We start from the raw sequence: 16,177 nt of genomic DNA on the forward strand, positions 1-16,177 counted from the left end.
AGGTTATGCTAATAAATAATTGTTCAGCTGATAACTCGATAAGTTGCGCTGTTCCGGAGTTAATTAGCATTGTAATTAGCTAATCAGGTGCAGATTATAGCGCAGGCTTTGCCTCGAGTTCGATACTTACTACCGTCCCATGTTCAACTTTTGTATCGCTCTCTTCTCCGGTTTTAGGAAATCAAACGAGGAACACGTTTGGCGACACCTTCTCTGGCTCGCGCAACGCCCTGATTGACCAATTTCAATGCTAATTAAGTCGGAAACGGCGCAACGTGTGGAATTTCATTGTTAACTGTTGTTTCTCAGCACAAGCTACCCTGTAACACTTTAACTAGCTTTTCAGACTGTTTCTGACCGCCCTCTATAATTGAGAACTACAGAGCAATTCATCACATGCCTTAAGGAAGAATTAATGCTTGTGATCAGTAAACAATGTTCCATTTTAATCGATCTAATTGTTCTGTTTTTACTAGTCCACTGGTGATAAAAGTGTATAGTGTGACAACGGTGGTTTCTTCAGTGGGTATATCTGTGTGCATCCTGTGGAGTGTAATAGAACATTATTATGTGAAAGAGAATCCACAGCCTCCCAAGATATGAGGTGATGTATAAAATTGTAACCCCTATGTCAACTTTTCGTTGTGCTTTTGCTATAAAGCATTTGCTGCAATTGGTTCAGTTTCTTGTACAACTTATTTCTTGGCCTCTCTACTGTCAATACAAAAGCAGAAGGTCATATTGATAATCCTCCTACATCATAGGTTAATATGCTCCAAAGCTGTACTACTTTTGTTCGGTATTACTAATATTCTCTGTTTTAAATAGTTTTCCTGGATTTTAACGAGTAACTCCAAATGGATTTGAGTGTTGCTAATAAGGCGTAGCTATTGATCGGCATGCATATGGTGCAGCGTTAAATAGATGATGCATGATCTATAATGGAATCGGTGTCTACTGAACATTCGTTTTAAGGAGTTCGATCTTTTTAAAAGAAGTATTCTTAACCAACGCAAATACTGGTGTTGATATGCGTTTATTTCTTTCCATGGCCACACATCACTTTGTTAGTGACGGAAAAACAGTCATCGACTGTGCCGGATTTTATCGCCACTCCCGCTATCTTCTTGTTAACCACGTAAAACAAATAATATTAGATTATTCACAAAGGAAGAACATATATAGGTGGCCTGGCGTTGCGTTACAGCGTAAGGAGATAAGCTGCACAGCTAATCAAATGTGCGTGCCTCGCACAAGCTTACTGGTACCGCAGTAAACCATGATTTCTCCAATTTTATGCTGGGGACCAATAAGCACTATGTATTATGGGGGAAGAATTAATTTCCTGTATGGAATTGGAGTATGGTCTCGGAGGTTGTTCACTGTGCACAACATAGTTCTTGCAGTATCAACCACAGTAGACAGGAATTTCAGACTGACTTAAACCTTTATCCCAACCCACATTTTTATTTGTAATCAAACTTATTTAAATTTGGTTAACACTCATATTCCAATCGCCATTACTCCAGTGGGGTTCCGTTACTGCAATCTGCAGCTACGTGGTTACTGAATACAGACTCACTGCATCCACGGCACGGGCCTCATTTTAAGTGTGTGAGCTTGTCGTGTGGGCTATACCGTCCTACTGGGTAGCGGAGTGTAGACTACGATGGGGCTCACCCTTGAGCGCCTTCCCGGCGGGTCTGCACGCTGCGTCTCCTTCTTCCAGCAGGCAGCGCATCGCATCCTGGACTCGAGTTTCATCCGACAGTACCTCCTTCAGGTCTAGGCTGTCAAACGTGGCCGCGTACTTCTCCTGCAACACAGCACACCACTCGCTGTAACCAGAGGACTCATTGCAGGCACAGTAATTCGTATTTCCGAAAGAAACTGTCGATATTGCCCGTACCCTTCAAATTACCATCCTGGCAATCGCTTTAAACTGCAACTCGGGAGCCTGTCGGGGAACTGAAGCCACCTTCTTCCCGAAAATGTCTCTAGCACCTTGCCAATGATCCACCTCACGTAGTACATTTCTGAAGTCTTCCTTAATGAGTTGTTGAAGGCATATATACTAAAATTAGCATTGGTATGTGTGTACGCAATAAATGTTTGCTAAGTGTGTACATAAATTACACGATTAATTTTATATGCACAAAAGGTGAAAATGTCGTTAACGACCACATCCCAAAACTTTGTCACCTAACTCGGGTACAGCACCAGAAGATGAAGAAGAAGAAGAAGTAGAGGAAACTTAAAAAACGACAGCGGAAATTGATCGTTGATACTGTCACTTATATTTCGAACTAGAACTCTGCTGCCTTACATATACACATGCCGTGCAGGCACTTTCTGTGACTATGTTTCAAATATAAATATAGACCCATCGTAAACAGTAACTAAATTTTAAGTTCCTCTACTTTTTTTTATTATTGACTACGCATTTTTGAGGCTTTGCTCCTTCAACAGCGGCTGGTTCGCAGGTTTAGTTCTAGTTACATTGTTCTTGGAAAATCATTGATGTAGAAGTGTGTAGGTTTTAAATTTATCGCTTTTTGTTCAGAATTCTTTTGGTGGATTCGTAAGACGAAATATTCCCTTTCTCGAGGGCGCTGCATTCGGACTTAACACATTCAGAGTTTACAGACATCACTACAAATGTTACACGCACCTAGCGTTTCCTCGTTAAGAGAGGTATTACATAGTTTTTCTATTTATGAAGATATTAATTTTTTACAGTTTTTTACGTTAAAGTGCAATAAGTATAGTCTGTTTCTCAAATATGTCATCCATTTAATTAAAAACTCTAAAGCGTATCACAGAATTTGAATTCTGAATGATATTGGATAAACTTCCTCGGTTTGTAATTTGACATGTTTGCAAAAATAACATTTTCTACAAAAAGAGGATGTACAGTAAATAAAACTAAGTGGAATCTGTTGCATATGATGTGGTTCGAGAGAAGAGGCAAGTTTCGCTAGGGTCCTTATTACTTTTGTGTGTTCGTTGTCAATCGTTTCGTTCAGAATGACAGCTGACTGTCGTTTTTTGTTTCTGTGTACGCCTGAGCTTTCCGTAATCCTTTACTTTATGCCTTTTGATTGTGCATTCGAAATGGTCAGTCAGTTATTCATGTTTGTCGTTTTGTGTTCTCCCTGGTGCAGAAGGATTCCAACAGTTCACTTACTGTAATTATTTGGTGGAAGGTCTCCATACGTTCTAATACGCACTCCCTGTGTCTAATATACAAGTTGTGACAACTATGCTGAAATTTATACACTGAAGCCTTAATTGGGTTTACGTTATTTGCTAATTGGGTATGATGGATTAATGAGTTACTTTTGAACGACAAACTGATGTTGACCTCACACTTGTTCAGGATCCTAGTTATTCAGTAGCGGATGGGACCAATAAATGTAATACTATCGCGTGGTATGGGACTAATAAATGGTTTACTATCGCGTGGTATGCTGCTATTCAGTTGCAGATGCAGCTATTCTGGCGTGTCGGTGAAAACGCGACCTGCGGTAATGGTGAGCAACAGCCGACTGGACCGCTCTCCCTCCCGACCCACAACGCACGTACGTATGTGTGTGTGTGTGTGTGTGTGTGTGTGTGTATGGGTACCGCTGACCCACACTGACTTATTGCTTTCCAAAGCCAAGTACGGTTATCTGGTTTGCATACAGCGTATCTTTGCAGCCAGTCTACTTCTGCTAGCCGGTAATCACTTCTTCGCGTAGAGATATAATTAATCTTCCCTGTAGCGCTATTTGTTTCTCCCGTTTCTCTACCAAGCAACCATATTTTACTTACTTTTGTGATCGTATACATTATTTTTTAAGTCAACATCCCTTTTCCTCAACACACTCTGATCGTACAGAAACGAATGCGATTTGGTCAGAAAGGTTTTTTAACCAGTTTCTGACATTGTGCAACAATATTGCGCTAAAGTTCACTGTTTGTGGAAAATTTTAACATAAAAGAGATTTTCAACTACCGTAGGCAAAAAGGCATGATGGATGCGCAGCTGCAGACCTCTATTTCACAAATGTAACATATTAATAACGAATTAGAGACTCCCTTTTCATTTTGTCTTATCACAAATACATTTAATTTGTTTGAAAGTATTTATTAACTGTATAATATGTATACAGCATAGCCATAAATAATAACCGTGGCCAGTGCGGTAGTCCATTATCTCTGTCTGTCGTACGAGCCGATTTTTCTAAATGAATTTATTTTCCTGGACGACAAACATATTTGTCATTGTCGCCTTGAGTTGTGATTTGCCTATTGGATGTATGGATAAAATCAAACTTACCTATTGCTACTACGACCTAACGTGCTTACTGTAATTGAAAATGTTAGTCGAGTTGCAATTACAGGTTATGTGGCCCTACTGACACTCGCTGATCTCTGCACGTTGTACAAGCCAGAAGAAAAATTCTGAATCCAAAACATAGTTTTAGACACATAGTCATGTGTATACAAGGATGTATCATAAATTCATGATTATTATTTCACGTCGTACGATACGTTTTTAAAGAGTTTTCTCTCATTTCCACAACCACCCTCATCCCAACGAAAACATTCATTTCACATACTGCCATTGTTGAAGACTATAAAAGTAAGAAGGTTATGCACAGGTCCCTTGGTTGACGTTTATAGTGAATATTTAGCTGTCAGTAGTGGCGACGGGATCATTTCAATACATTTCATAAGTGTTTGGTAGTATCCTTACATTAGACATTCGCTGCCATTCTTAAGGTAAAAGTGAGCATCATGATAACAATGCCACCCCTCACGTACCACGCACCTAACCATTAAAGGGGGCGGGAGGCGGGGGAGTGGAGTGGTCAGTCGTGTTTGTGCTCCTCTACGATTCAGCCACCGTACGGTTCGTGCAACCACAACACATACATATCCGTAGAGAGGCCAGACTAGCATAGGGTTCCGGAAGTAGTACAGCAACGTTTCCATGTAGTTGCAGGAGCAACAGTCTGAATGACTTATGCTGCAATCTTACATAAGCCAACAAGGAGTTGGTGTGTTGGTACTGTGATTGGCTGAAAAGGACGGGAGTTTACAGCTATTATATTTCCCGAGAACATGCCGTTTTAATCCTACGTTTATTGATGATGGTAGCCCCTTTGATAAAATATTGTGGAGGTAAAATAGTTCCCCCAGGAATTCCGGATGAGGACTACTGAACTGGTCGTTGTCATTAAGAGAAACAAATCCCTTGATCTGTAGGTCGAAACATGGAGTATCACATATTTTAAACGTAGAGGCGTCTGCAGGAGAGAAGACGAGAACAGCTACATCAGTCTTCGCACTGAATACCATAACAACAAATTATGTCTTAGCTTACGTCACTATTGTCGGTAACTACTCCTTACGGCGGAAGGGCAAGTATACATAATAGAACAGCAAAACAAGTGCGTTCACAGGAATCTCAAAAACTACGTGCTACTGCGCATTCTCAAATCAGAATGCCTATCAGTGAATGTGACAGAACCACAGTTGGAAACATGGAAGCAAAAATCGAAGAAAAATCAAAGGACAAGTCTTTAATGAAATTCAGGTCAACATAGAAATCTACCTGAATATGGAAGCAATTTTGTGTACCATGATGGAAACGACGCTGGCAGATTCACTGACTGAATAAAAATAAGTTGTCGTACGACATATTCAACTGCTGGGTGGTTATGATTAAAGTGAAACTACTCACCGTTCCGTGTGAGCTGTAATTATTCTATGGCTACGAGATGTGGTAATTATGCTAGTGCATTAATGTGGATCCTATTTATGCTGAAAAAAATAGTTTCGAATTTGCCCACAAGGTGCAACTCTATCCCTGTAAAATATCTCGCCGACGTTTCCGGCGCACACACTGAACAATTTGTGCAAATCAACATTATTCCTTTCTCATTGCTTTAACATTTTCTGCCCACGTCCTGTTCCTAATCCATTACATATGGTAACATTTCTATACTTCTTGCATTCACAGCGCCAGATTTGCACCTGGTGGACAAAATTGGAACTAATTCTTTTTCCAGTGTAAGTGGGTTCCAATTTAAAGCAATAGGATATGTACGAGGGTAGTTCAATAAGTAATGGAACATATTTTTTTTCTCGGCCAATTTTGGTTGAAAAAACCGGAAATTTCTTGTGGAATATTTTCAAACATTCCCGCTTCGTCTCGTATAGTTTCATTGACTTCCGACAGGTGGCAGCGCTGTACGGAGCTGTTAAAATGGCGTCTGTAACGGATGTACGTTGCAAACAACGGGCAGTGATCGAGTTTCTTTTGGCGGAAAACCAGGGCATCTCAGATATTCATAGGCGCATGAAGAATGTCTACGGTGATCTGGCAGTGGACAAAAGCACGGTGAGTCGTTGGGCAAAGCGTGTGTCATCATCGCCGCAAGGTCAAGCAAGACTGTCTGATATCCCGCGTGCGGGCCGGCCGAGCACAGCTCTGACTCCTGCAATGGCGGAGCGTGCGAACACACTCGTTCGAGATGATCGACAGATCACCATCAAACAACTCAGTGCTCAACTTGACATCTCTGTTGGTAGTGCTGTCACAATTGTTCACCAGTTCTGATATTCAAAGGTTTGTTCCCGCAGGATCCCTCGTTGTCTAACCGAACACCATAAAGAGCAAAGGAGAACCATCTGTGCGGAATTGCTTGCTCGTCATGTGGCTGAGGGTGACAATTTCTTGTCAAAGATTGTTACAGGCGATGAAACATGGGTTCATTACTTCGAACCTGAAACAAAACGGCAATCAATGGAGTGGCGCCACACTCACTCCCCTACCAAGAAAAAGTTTAAAGCCATACCCTCAGCCGGTAAAGTCATGGTTACAGTCTTCTGGGACGCTGAAGGGGTTATTCTGTTCGATGTCCTTCCCCATGGTCAAACGATCAACTCTGAAGTGTCGTAGGCACAAAAATCTGAACGAACTTCTCCTTCTTCATGACAACGCAAGACCTCACACAAGTCTTCGCACCCGAGAGGAGCTCACAAAACTTCGTTCTTCCTCATGCACCCTACAGCCCCGATCTCGCACCGTCGGATTTCCATATGTTTGGCCCAATGAAGGACGCAATCCGTGGGAGGCACTACGCGGATGATGAAGAAGTTATTGATGCAGTACGACGTTTGCTCCGACATCGACCAGTGGAATGGTACCGTGCAGGCATACAGGCCCTCATTTCAAGGTGGCGTAAGGACGTAGCATTGAATGGAGATTACGTTGAAAAATAGTGTTGTGTAGCTAAAAGATTGGGGAATAACCTGGTGTATTTCAATGCTGAATAAAACAAGCCCTGTTTCAGAAAAAAATGTGTTACATTACTTATTGAACTGCCCTCGTACAAGTGTCGGTGCCGTATGATTATCACATACGACACTGGGCCTCTGTGAGTAGCTGAACTTTATTAATAACAATCTGGTAGGTTATTAAGAAGACAGCTGAAGTTAGGAATGCTTACAAACTTGAAGTCATATATTCCCTATTGAAACTACAGCAGTCTAAGAAAGTGTAAAATGAGATATCTCAAATATTTGGGTACCCACGCACAGAACATCATTGTAGGAGAATGGCAGCATGGGGCCATAGCCACCAGGCTACTTATAAACTTACTAGAAAACAAAGGTCCTACAGCAGTTCCTTAGTGGTGCGCCTGAAGTACGTTTGCTACCTGAAAGCATTGTGGGCAACTGTGTATCAAGAATTGTGGGTGCTTATGGAAGACTGTGTCTGATTGAAGACTTTGCACTAGAAACGCGGAGTGGCTCTTGGCAACGAGAGGTGATGCTTACCTCGGCGGCCGCGACGAGCGCCAATGAGGCGCAGAGGAGCAGAGCTACGTGACGGTTCATGCTGGTGGTGTCGGCGCTGTGAGCTACCTGTTGTCGACTGTGCCGCAGTGACGACTGGCGCGGCTTATATGCCGGCCTGGCGTGGCCTGGAGTGGCGGCGTATCGCTCTGGGGTTGCCGGAGGAGGGAGCGGGGGTCGATCACCCGACACCTCAGCCCCACTGGTTCACAGCGGGCCACGTCCGGTTACCACCTCCACCACCACGGCCGGTGTTCCACATTGATTACAAGCCACGACCTAGTCTCCTCAAACACTCTCCACCGCCTCACACAAATGCCGAAGACACATCAAGGTTCAGGTATCATCGTTGACTAAAGCCTTCTTATTATATTTTGTGAGTTACAAAATAACTTTCGTTTTTTCTAGGCGAATTCTCAGTCTGTGTTGTTCCAGTTATTAGTGTTTCACACCTCAGTCGGTAGAAGAGAAATCCTTATAGCATCACTTTGTTGCATCTGTCCCTCTGGGTGCCTGTCTGTCACACTTTTCTCAAGGAAAGAGTGGTTAAAAATATCAAGGTTAAATTTATATCATATTTTAATCTGGAAGGTCTCTGACGGTGAATGAGTTTAAGCTATTGGGTTAACAAGGTCAAAAAGATAAGGCCACTTATGTCACATATTTCGATACTCGCTAACTAACTCATGAAAACCTATACGGTATTTCATGTGACCTAGAAATATGAAATTTGACAAGAATCAAAATTTCACATTACAACTAAAGAAATAAATCCGAGAATTATTAAATCGGAATTATAACACACTAAAAAAATTCTTTTCGGTTGTTTATTAAATAACTGTCTGTCTATTCATCCATCTTTTAAGACCTCTTTTCATTAGCAACAGGTAGACGTATAAATTTGAAATTTGTGACGTATTCTAAGGTCTGCAGTCCTTGGCGGTGTAATTAACGTAAGCTTCAAACTCAATGGAATCAAAAGGTATTGCTATTTATGTCACAAATTTTCGTGCTCCCAAACTGGCTCATCAAAACTATAGAGTATCTGCACGGAAGCAAGGTCTCACTCTACATGCAAAGGAAAAAAGTCCATAATTGGTCATTTTTAATTAAATCATATCACTTCTTTCTCATTTGTTATCCGAATGCCTGCCTGTCCTGTTAAGATCCCCTTTTCTCAGGAATGTGTAGGTGTATATCTTCCCTGCATCGATATCGATAAAAAGCCAGAAATGTCTAGATTCTCAATTCCTGGTATCGATGAAATGTCTGTATAAATAATAAAGTTTGTACCAAACCCTCGGTACGTGAGTCCTACTCGCACTTCTCCGGATGTTTATTTGTTTATTTTTCTTTCGCAATGCACGAAATGACTCTGTTGACTCATAACCAGCACCGATTCAGAAAATGTCGCTCTTGTGAAAGACAACTGGCTGTTTATTCTCAACAAATAATGAGTGCTAACGACAAGTGATCTCAAGATGATTATTTCCAGATTTCCAAAGGCCGACTGACAATTTTCATCACAGATGGCTTCTATTCAGTCTGACAACCTCGTAGTTGTCCGACTGGATTCGTGACTTCCTGTTAAAACTATCACAGTGAGTAGTATCATGGGACGTCATCTACTCAAACAGAAATGGTATCTGAGGTTCTCAAATGTAACGTTATGGGCCTTCTGCTGTTCGTAATTATTTAAAGAATTTAACAGACAATCTCAGTCGCCCTATCAGTTTGTCTGGTCTATGTGAACGAATTGCAGAATAATTTCGACAAGATATCTGCACAGTTGGCCCCAAAGAAGAAATAGTGTGAAGGCCTTCTCACGACTACTAATAAATTTCATAAAATGTCGGTTATATGTTAAATAACACAGATTTAATGGTTGGAGATTTAAGAATGGGAAAAGAAATTTCGGAATTGCTAGATGACGATCATTTCAGCTTTAATAAAGGTGAAAGCACTAGAGAGGCAGTTCTGACGTTGCGATTGATAGTGGAAACAAGACATAAAAAACATCATCCACGTTCATAGAATTTGTCGACCGGGAATAAGCGTTCCTGAATGTCGAAATGTTCAAAATGTTCGAAATTCTGAGGCGAACAGGGGTAAGATGTAGGGCAAAACGAGTAATATACAATATGTACAAGCGCCAACATGGAAAAATGAGAGTGGAAGACCATGAGCGAAGTGCTCGGAGTAAAAAGGGTGTAAGAGAGGGAGGTAGTCTTTCGTCCCTACTATTCAATCTAAACATTGAAGAAACAATGACGGAAATAAAAGAAAGGTTCAAGAGTGAGACTGAAATCCAGGTTGAAAGGATATCAATGATGAGATTCGCTGATGATTTGCTGCTCTCAGTGAAAGTGAAAGAGAATTACAGGATCTGTTGAGTGGAATGAACAGTCCAATGAGTACAAAGTATGGACTGAGATTACATCGAAGAAAGACAAAAAGAATGAGCGGTAGGAAAAATGACAAACTTGATATCGAAATCAGGAATCTCGAAATAGCCGAAATTAAGGAATTTTGTCACCTAGGAAATAAAATAACCGAGGACGGACGGAGCAAGGAGCACACAAAAAGCAAACTAGCACTGGAGAAAAGGGCATTCCTAGCCAAGAGAAGTCTGCTTCAATTTAAGGAAGAAATTTTTGAGAATGTACATTTGGAGAACAGCATTGTATGGTAGTGAAACATGAATTGAGGGAAAATCGGAACGGAAGTGAACCGAAGTATCTGACATATAGTGCAACAGAAGAATTAGGCGGAGTGAAAAGGTAAAGAGTGGGGAGGTTATCCGCAGAATCGGCGATCATAGGAGTGTATGGACAAAACCGGTAAGAAGAAGGGCCAGCATGATAGGACATCTGTTAAGACATGAGGGAACTGTTTCCACGATGGAAGAGAGAACTATAGAGGATAAAAACTGTTTATGAAGAATAAGATTGGAACACATCCAGCAAATAACTGAGACGTACGATGCTAGTCTGAGACGAAAAGACTAGTACAGGAGAGGATTTCGTGGTGTCGCATGAAACATCATACGAATCTGAAAAAAATAAAAAGAGAGAGATTGAACTAAATACATTGATTTTACCACTACGCACGAACTGAAAGCACTTAGGAAATGTCATAGAAGAGATGAACCAAAGACTAATTCCTTTAGAATATGCAACAGAATTACTAAGAAGACTGCACATACTACGCTTTTTCGTCCTTTTTTGTAGTATTGCTGCATATATATGATCCTTACCGGCTATGAACGGATAACGTGAGAAAAGTTCAAAGAAGGGCAGCTCGTTTTGTATTATCACGAAATAGGGGAGAGTTGTCACGGATATGAAACGCGAATTGTCTCAATCATTAAAAGCCGGCCAGGGTGGCCGAGCGGTTCTAGGCACTACAGTCTGGAACCGCGCGACCGTTACGGTCGCAGGTTCGAATCCTGCCTCGGGCATGGATGTGTGTGATGTCCTTAGGTTAGTTAGGTTTAAGTAGTTCTAAGTTCTAGGGGACTAATGACCTCAGAAGTTAAGTCCCATAGTGCTCAGAGCCATTTGAACCAATCATTAAAAGATAGGCGTTCTTCGAAGTGGACACCGCTTAGAAAGATATCTGCGCTCCCTTAACATTAGGCGTGTTTTTATTTCTGTAGTTTCACTGGACAGATCAGGACGGCGTTCCATTTCTGATGCTTTCTCACACGCAGGAAAAATGTTGGTGGCATCTTTACCCTCTGCCATAGATGTGCAGAGTATAACACAGACACAACGTGAAGGTTCCCATTTCTGACCCAGGAAAACTAAGGATAAAATTGCATGTTTGCACAGAAGTAAATGATTGATTTGTATCCCACGTTAAACGACGAACCCAACTTAGATAAACGACAGATTCCCAGTACTAAAATTTGCCCTGTGTTGTTTCCAATCAATATTGCGCAAAAGTCTTTCTAACTTTTGGTGAAGGAAACGGGGTAAAATATTTTAGTTGAAATCGACAACTTCGGAAATATTCTCAAAGAACTAAAACTTCAAATAAACGTGAAGTTTCCTGGTCTGTAATGTTTAGACACTGTTTAGCATTATTTTATTCTTCTGTTCTGTCGACTAATACCATTATTATGACCTTCAAATGACACTGTTGCTGTGAAAAAAATGGATCCTATTTATTGATCGGTTTGCAAAATCCCAAAATATATAAATTCGGGAGCAAGAAGTCATTCCTAGCACCGTTTCTGTCACAAGATTTAGTGGAGTCTTCGTAGTATTGCTTCTGGTTGACGAAGAAATCGCAGTCGCTCTCAAACTAAGCACAATAAAATTCATAAGATTTCGTGCCTGAATTTTTAGTACTGATGGAAACGTTTCTTTCCAAATTGGCTAGATAAATACATTTTTCCGATATCTGCTATGTAGTCTGTTATGATTATGTTGGGCTCGTTCACATTTGTTATTTAAAAATAATTGCAGGTATTGTAAGGTCTGAGGATGAGACAGAGATAAAGCTGAAATGTGTGTCAGTGCCGTCGGGTTCAAACGAGACTGACTAATTGAGATTTTAGCCTTGCAGTCACCGTGATGAGGTAGAGAAGATGGTGGTGTAAGAACGAAACGGAGGCCTGGTGCTGTTTCCCGGGGTTTCGACGTCTTTGAGAGATAGTGTTGCAATGTCCGCTGGCAGACGTGGAGGCAGATTAAGCACTTCTACCGAAGTAGGGAACAGTTACGAGGGTATGCTGAAACGTAATGCCACCAAGTTTTTCATTCTGTTCTAAATATGGGTTGACTTGTTACCTGTCATGCTTATTAGACGGTCGACTTTGTCGCATCACTAACGCATGTTGTAACGCTCTGCCGTCAGAGGGTAGAGAATTGAAGCGTCTAACACGGCATTGGTAACGTAACTATGTCAGTGAGTGTGAAACAGCACAGAAACCTGACGTCACGAATTTGAAGACTTCGTCCACACATAAGCTCCCTCGCCTTGAACATGAGAATAAAAGATCACACATGAGCGCAGCTACATCCGCAAAAGTCTGACGCCTTGGGTTCACTGTCACTCATTTTCCTCCATACAATCCTGATTTCAACCCATCCGATTTTCATGCTTTCAGAACTTAAACAACACCTTCAAGAGTTTAACTTTCATAGTGATGAAGCGGTGCAAGCAGAGGTGAGGTTGGACTCCATCAAAAAAGTCAAACATTCTGCAGTGACGATATGAAAAAACTGGTGTCTCGTAGAGAGAAATGTGTTCATCGCCAGGCTGACTGTTGAGAAATAAATATTTAGGCATGAGGACTGAAGATTAGAGTATTAATAAAGTCATTTAATTAAAAAAACTGTTTAGAGTCTTTACATGAAAAATTCAGAGGCATTACTTTTTAGAATGCTAGATTTTATTTGGAAACGATGGTATACTAAATATAACTTGAATCTACCTGATACGATCATAAACAAACGTATTCTCTAATCAGTGAGTACTTCGAGATGCGGTTCCCAGAAAGTCGCAGCGATCATTGGGATGAATTTGGTGACGTACACAAGTTATTTTTACGTTCATAGCTGCCGCATTGTGATACCGAATTGTTTTTAATCGAACTGTCAAGCTTTTTATGTAATTCTGGAGAGACAAGTGGACTTAAATATGAAAACACGTTTGGATATTGATAATATGGTGACAGGATAAACCACTGTCACAAACCATTGTTAGGACAACAGATTCCACAAACGTCTACGCCACTCTACGAAACGTGACCAAACTCGATTATTATGTTTATTATTGTGACAGCCAAGCGCTAGAAATTTTGATACTGAGCTTTGACAGATGTTCGCTGATGATGCATGTATATTTATGTTTGTTTGTGTGTGTGTGTGTGTGTGTGTGTGTGTGTGTGTGTGTGTGTGTGTGCATGTCTGTGTCTGTGGTGCGAGATGAATGAAATTTTATTCTTGTACAACTCGGGTTGCACACTTGGTGATTATTATCATTTACCAATCCACAGACTTGTGGCAGATTAGCTTCAGTCATTATACCAGACTATTGCCTAATGACGGACAGAGCAAGGAGAACATCAAAAGCAGACGAGCACTGGCAAAAAGGGCAATGATGGCCAAGAGAAGTCTACTAGTATCAAACATAGGCCTAAACTGGAGAAAGAAATTTCTTGGAATATACGTTTGGAGCACAGCATTGTATGGTAGTGAAAGATGGGCTGTGGGAAAACCGGAACAAAAGAGAATGGATGCGTTTTATTTGTGTTGCTACAAGAAAATGTTGAAAATTAGGTGGACTGGTGAGGTAAGGAATGAGGTGCTGCGCAGAATCGGAGAGGAAATGACTGACAAGGAGAAGGGACAGGATGAGAGGACATCTATTATGTTATTAGGGACTGACTTCCATGATACTAGAGGGGGCTGTAGAGGGCAAAAACTGTAGAGGAAGACAGCTCTTGGAATACATGCGGCTGATAATTGAGAACGTAGGTTGCAAGCGCTACTCTGAGAAAATTCGTGCTGGGCTGCATCAAACCAGTCAGATGACTGTTGACTCAAAAAAATAAATGAATAAATAAATAAAATAAACGTAGTCAAAGGATTTTCTCGGTAATGTAGTGTGGATCGATCGCCGTCCACTAATGACTCTCCCATACCACCTCTGATGCGCATCTCATGCCTCTGACTGCGATGGAGAGAGTAACCCAGAAACATTTTGTACCATATAGACCAGCGTGAGAAATGTCCTGTTTGAGACTCTTTGGTCGTAGCAGCTGCATATGGCATATGCTGTCATAGAATTTGTGCAACATTCCAACAAGGCTGCTGCTCGTCATCTATATGTTCGACTGACTCATTGAATTGTTGTCCAGTTTTTATGACACAATTCGACACAATGCTAATAATATTTTAAGCAACACGAAAACTGTCTGCACAAGGATTCACGATGTTGATGTGGACGTCCACTTAATAGTCTCGCTAATGCATAGCTTCTCATCATTAAACACTGAATGAGTGCAGTTATACCATTCCACGGATCTGCACATCATATACGGATTTGTGACTAATGCTGCTGCCTGGTATTGCCCAGTTGTTTCCACTCACACTAAAAATCAAATGGCTCTGAGCACAATGGGACTTAACATCTGAGGTCATCAGTCGACTAGAACTTAGAACTACTTAAACCTAACTAACCTAAGGACATCACACACATCCATGCCCGAGGCAGGATTCGAATCTGCCACTGTAGCGGTCGCGCGGCTCCAGACTGAAGCGCCTAAAACCGCTCGGCCACACTGGCCCGACCACACACACTGATCGGATATATACCGCCTCTACCTAGCTGAAAGGGGCTCCATGGCATAATAGCTAATGGTAGCTGATTCATAGCTCCAGTGGCAGCTTTCGTTACGCTACAAACGGAAGCCCGATCAGTATTAAGGTGTGAGAGGATGCCTGGTACGAGGCTGCTTGTTCATAGGCCAAAATGTGTGCAAACGGTTATCGATACTCCTAGCTGACAGCGGCCCCAAGTAACAATGATCTACCTACGCAGCAGCTTCTGACTGTACATTTCAGCTTCCCAGGAATGAAACTAAGTGTCACTAGTGACCGGAACCGGAATGATGGACATTTGAACATCAGTTGAGGAATCGGCACAACCTGTAATACACAGCTGTAAAACACTTACACAACTTGTTGGATTTTCCAGCCTTCTGCAATGAGCTATCTGAGATTTAGATACTGGACTCGTGACAGCTATAATGGCGGCCCATAATTTTTTATAAAGCAGAAAAATACTGGAAACAACAGTTCCCTCTCTTAGCGGATCAAAGACAGTCGTTATAGAACACATTTCAGTACAAAAGAACTCCTAAATAGCATAGGAGTCAGTCACAATTTTCTCGCGGTTTTTTTTTTTTTTATCACCAAAGAAGTTATGTAACTGAGAGCGTCATTATGCTACTTCCGGTGGATTGTATACGGTCACGTTCACAAGCGAAAAATACGGGTAACGTTCAATAGCTTATTAGAATTCAGTAAATGCGTCCAGCTTCGTGCGCGTTTGTCCCTTTTATCGGCCCTCAGTGCAACATCTGTAATCAGAGGTGCTGACTGTCCACTTGTCTCTGAAGATTGTGGTGGAGTAAGGGAAAGCGAGAAAAACCTGGCATACAGGAAAATGCTTGAGTAATCATATACTCGTCTAGCGGTAAGAAATTATCAAGATAAAAGAAAAGAAGACGAGAAACTTCACCGGTGGAAGAAAAGGGAACGTGAAAGAAAGAAGATGGTAGAACTGGAGACAACAGGAAAGACAAATG

General features: G+C 41.4%; 1 protein-coding gene across 1 annotated transcript in view; it reads right to left on the reverse strand.

Moving 5' to 3' along the window:
* The window catches only part of LOC124616444, a 164,797-nt gene that overhangs the window by 102,505 nt on the left and 46,115 nt on the right, over window positions 1–16,177 (reverse strand). The window contains exon 3 of the mRNA XM_047144753.1: window positions 7,837–8,056. Within this exon, the coding sequence (XP_047000709.1) occupies window positions 7,837–8,056 (220 nt within the window). The remainder of the gene's footprint in view (window positions 1–7,836; window positions 8,057–16,177) is intronic.

This window comes from Schistocerca americana, chromosome 5 (assembly GCF_021461395.2).
Source record: "Schistocerca americana isolate TAMUIC-IGC-003095 chromosome 5, iqSchAmer2.1, whole genome shotgun sequence".
In the NCBI taxonomy this organism is placed as follows: domain Eukaryota; kingdom Metazoa; phylum Arthropoda; class Insecta; order Orthoptera; family Acrididae; genus Schistocerca; species Schistocerca americana.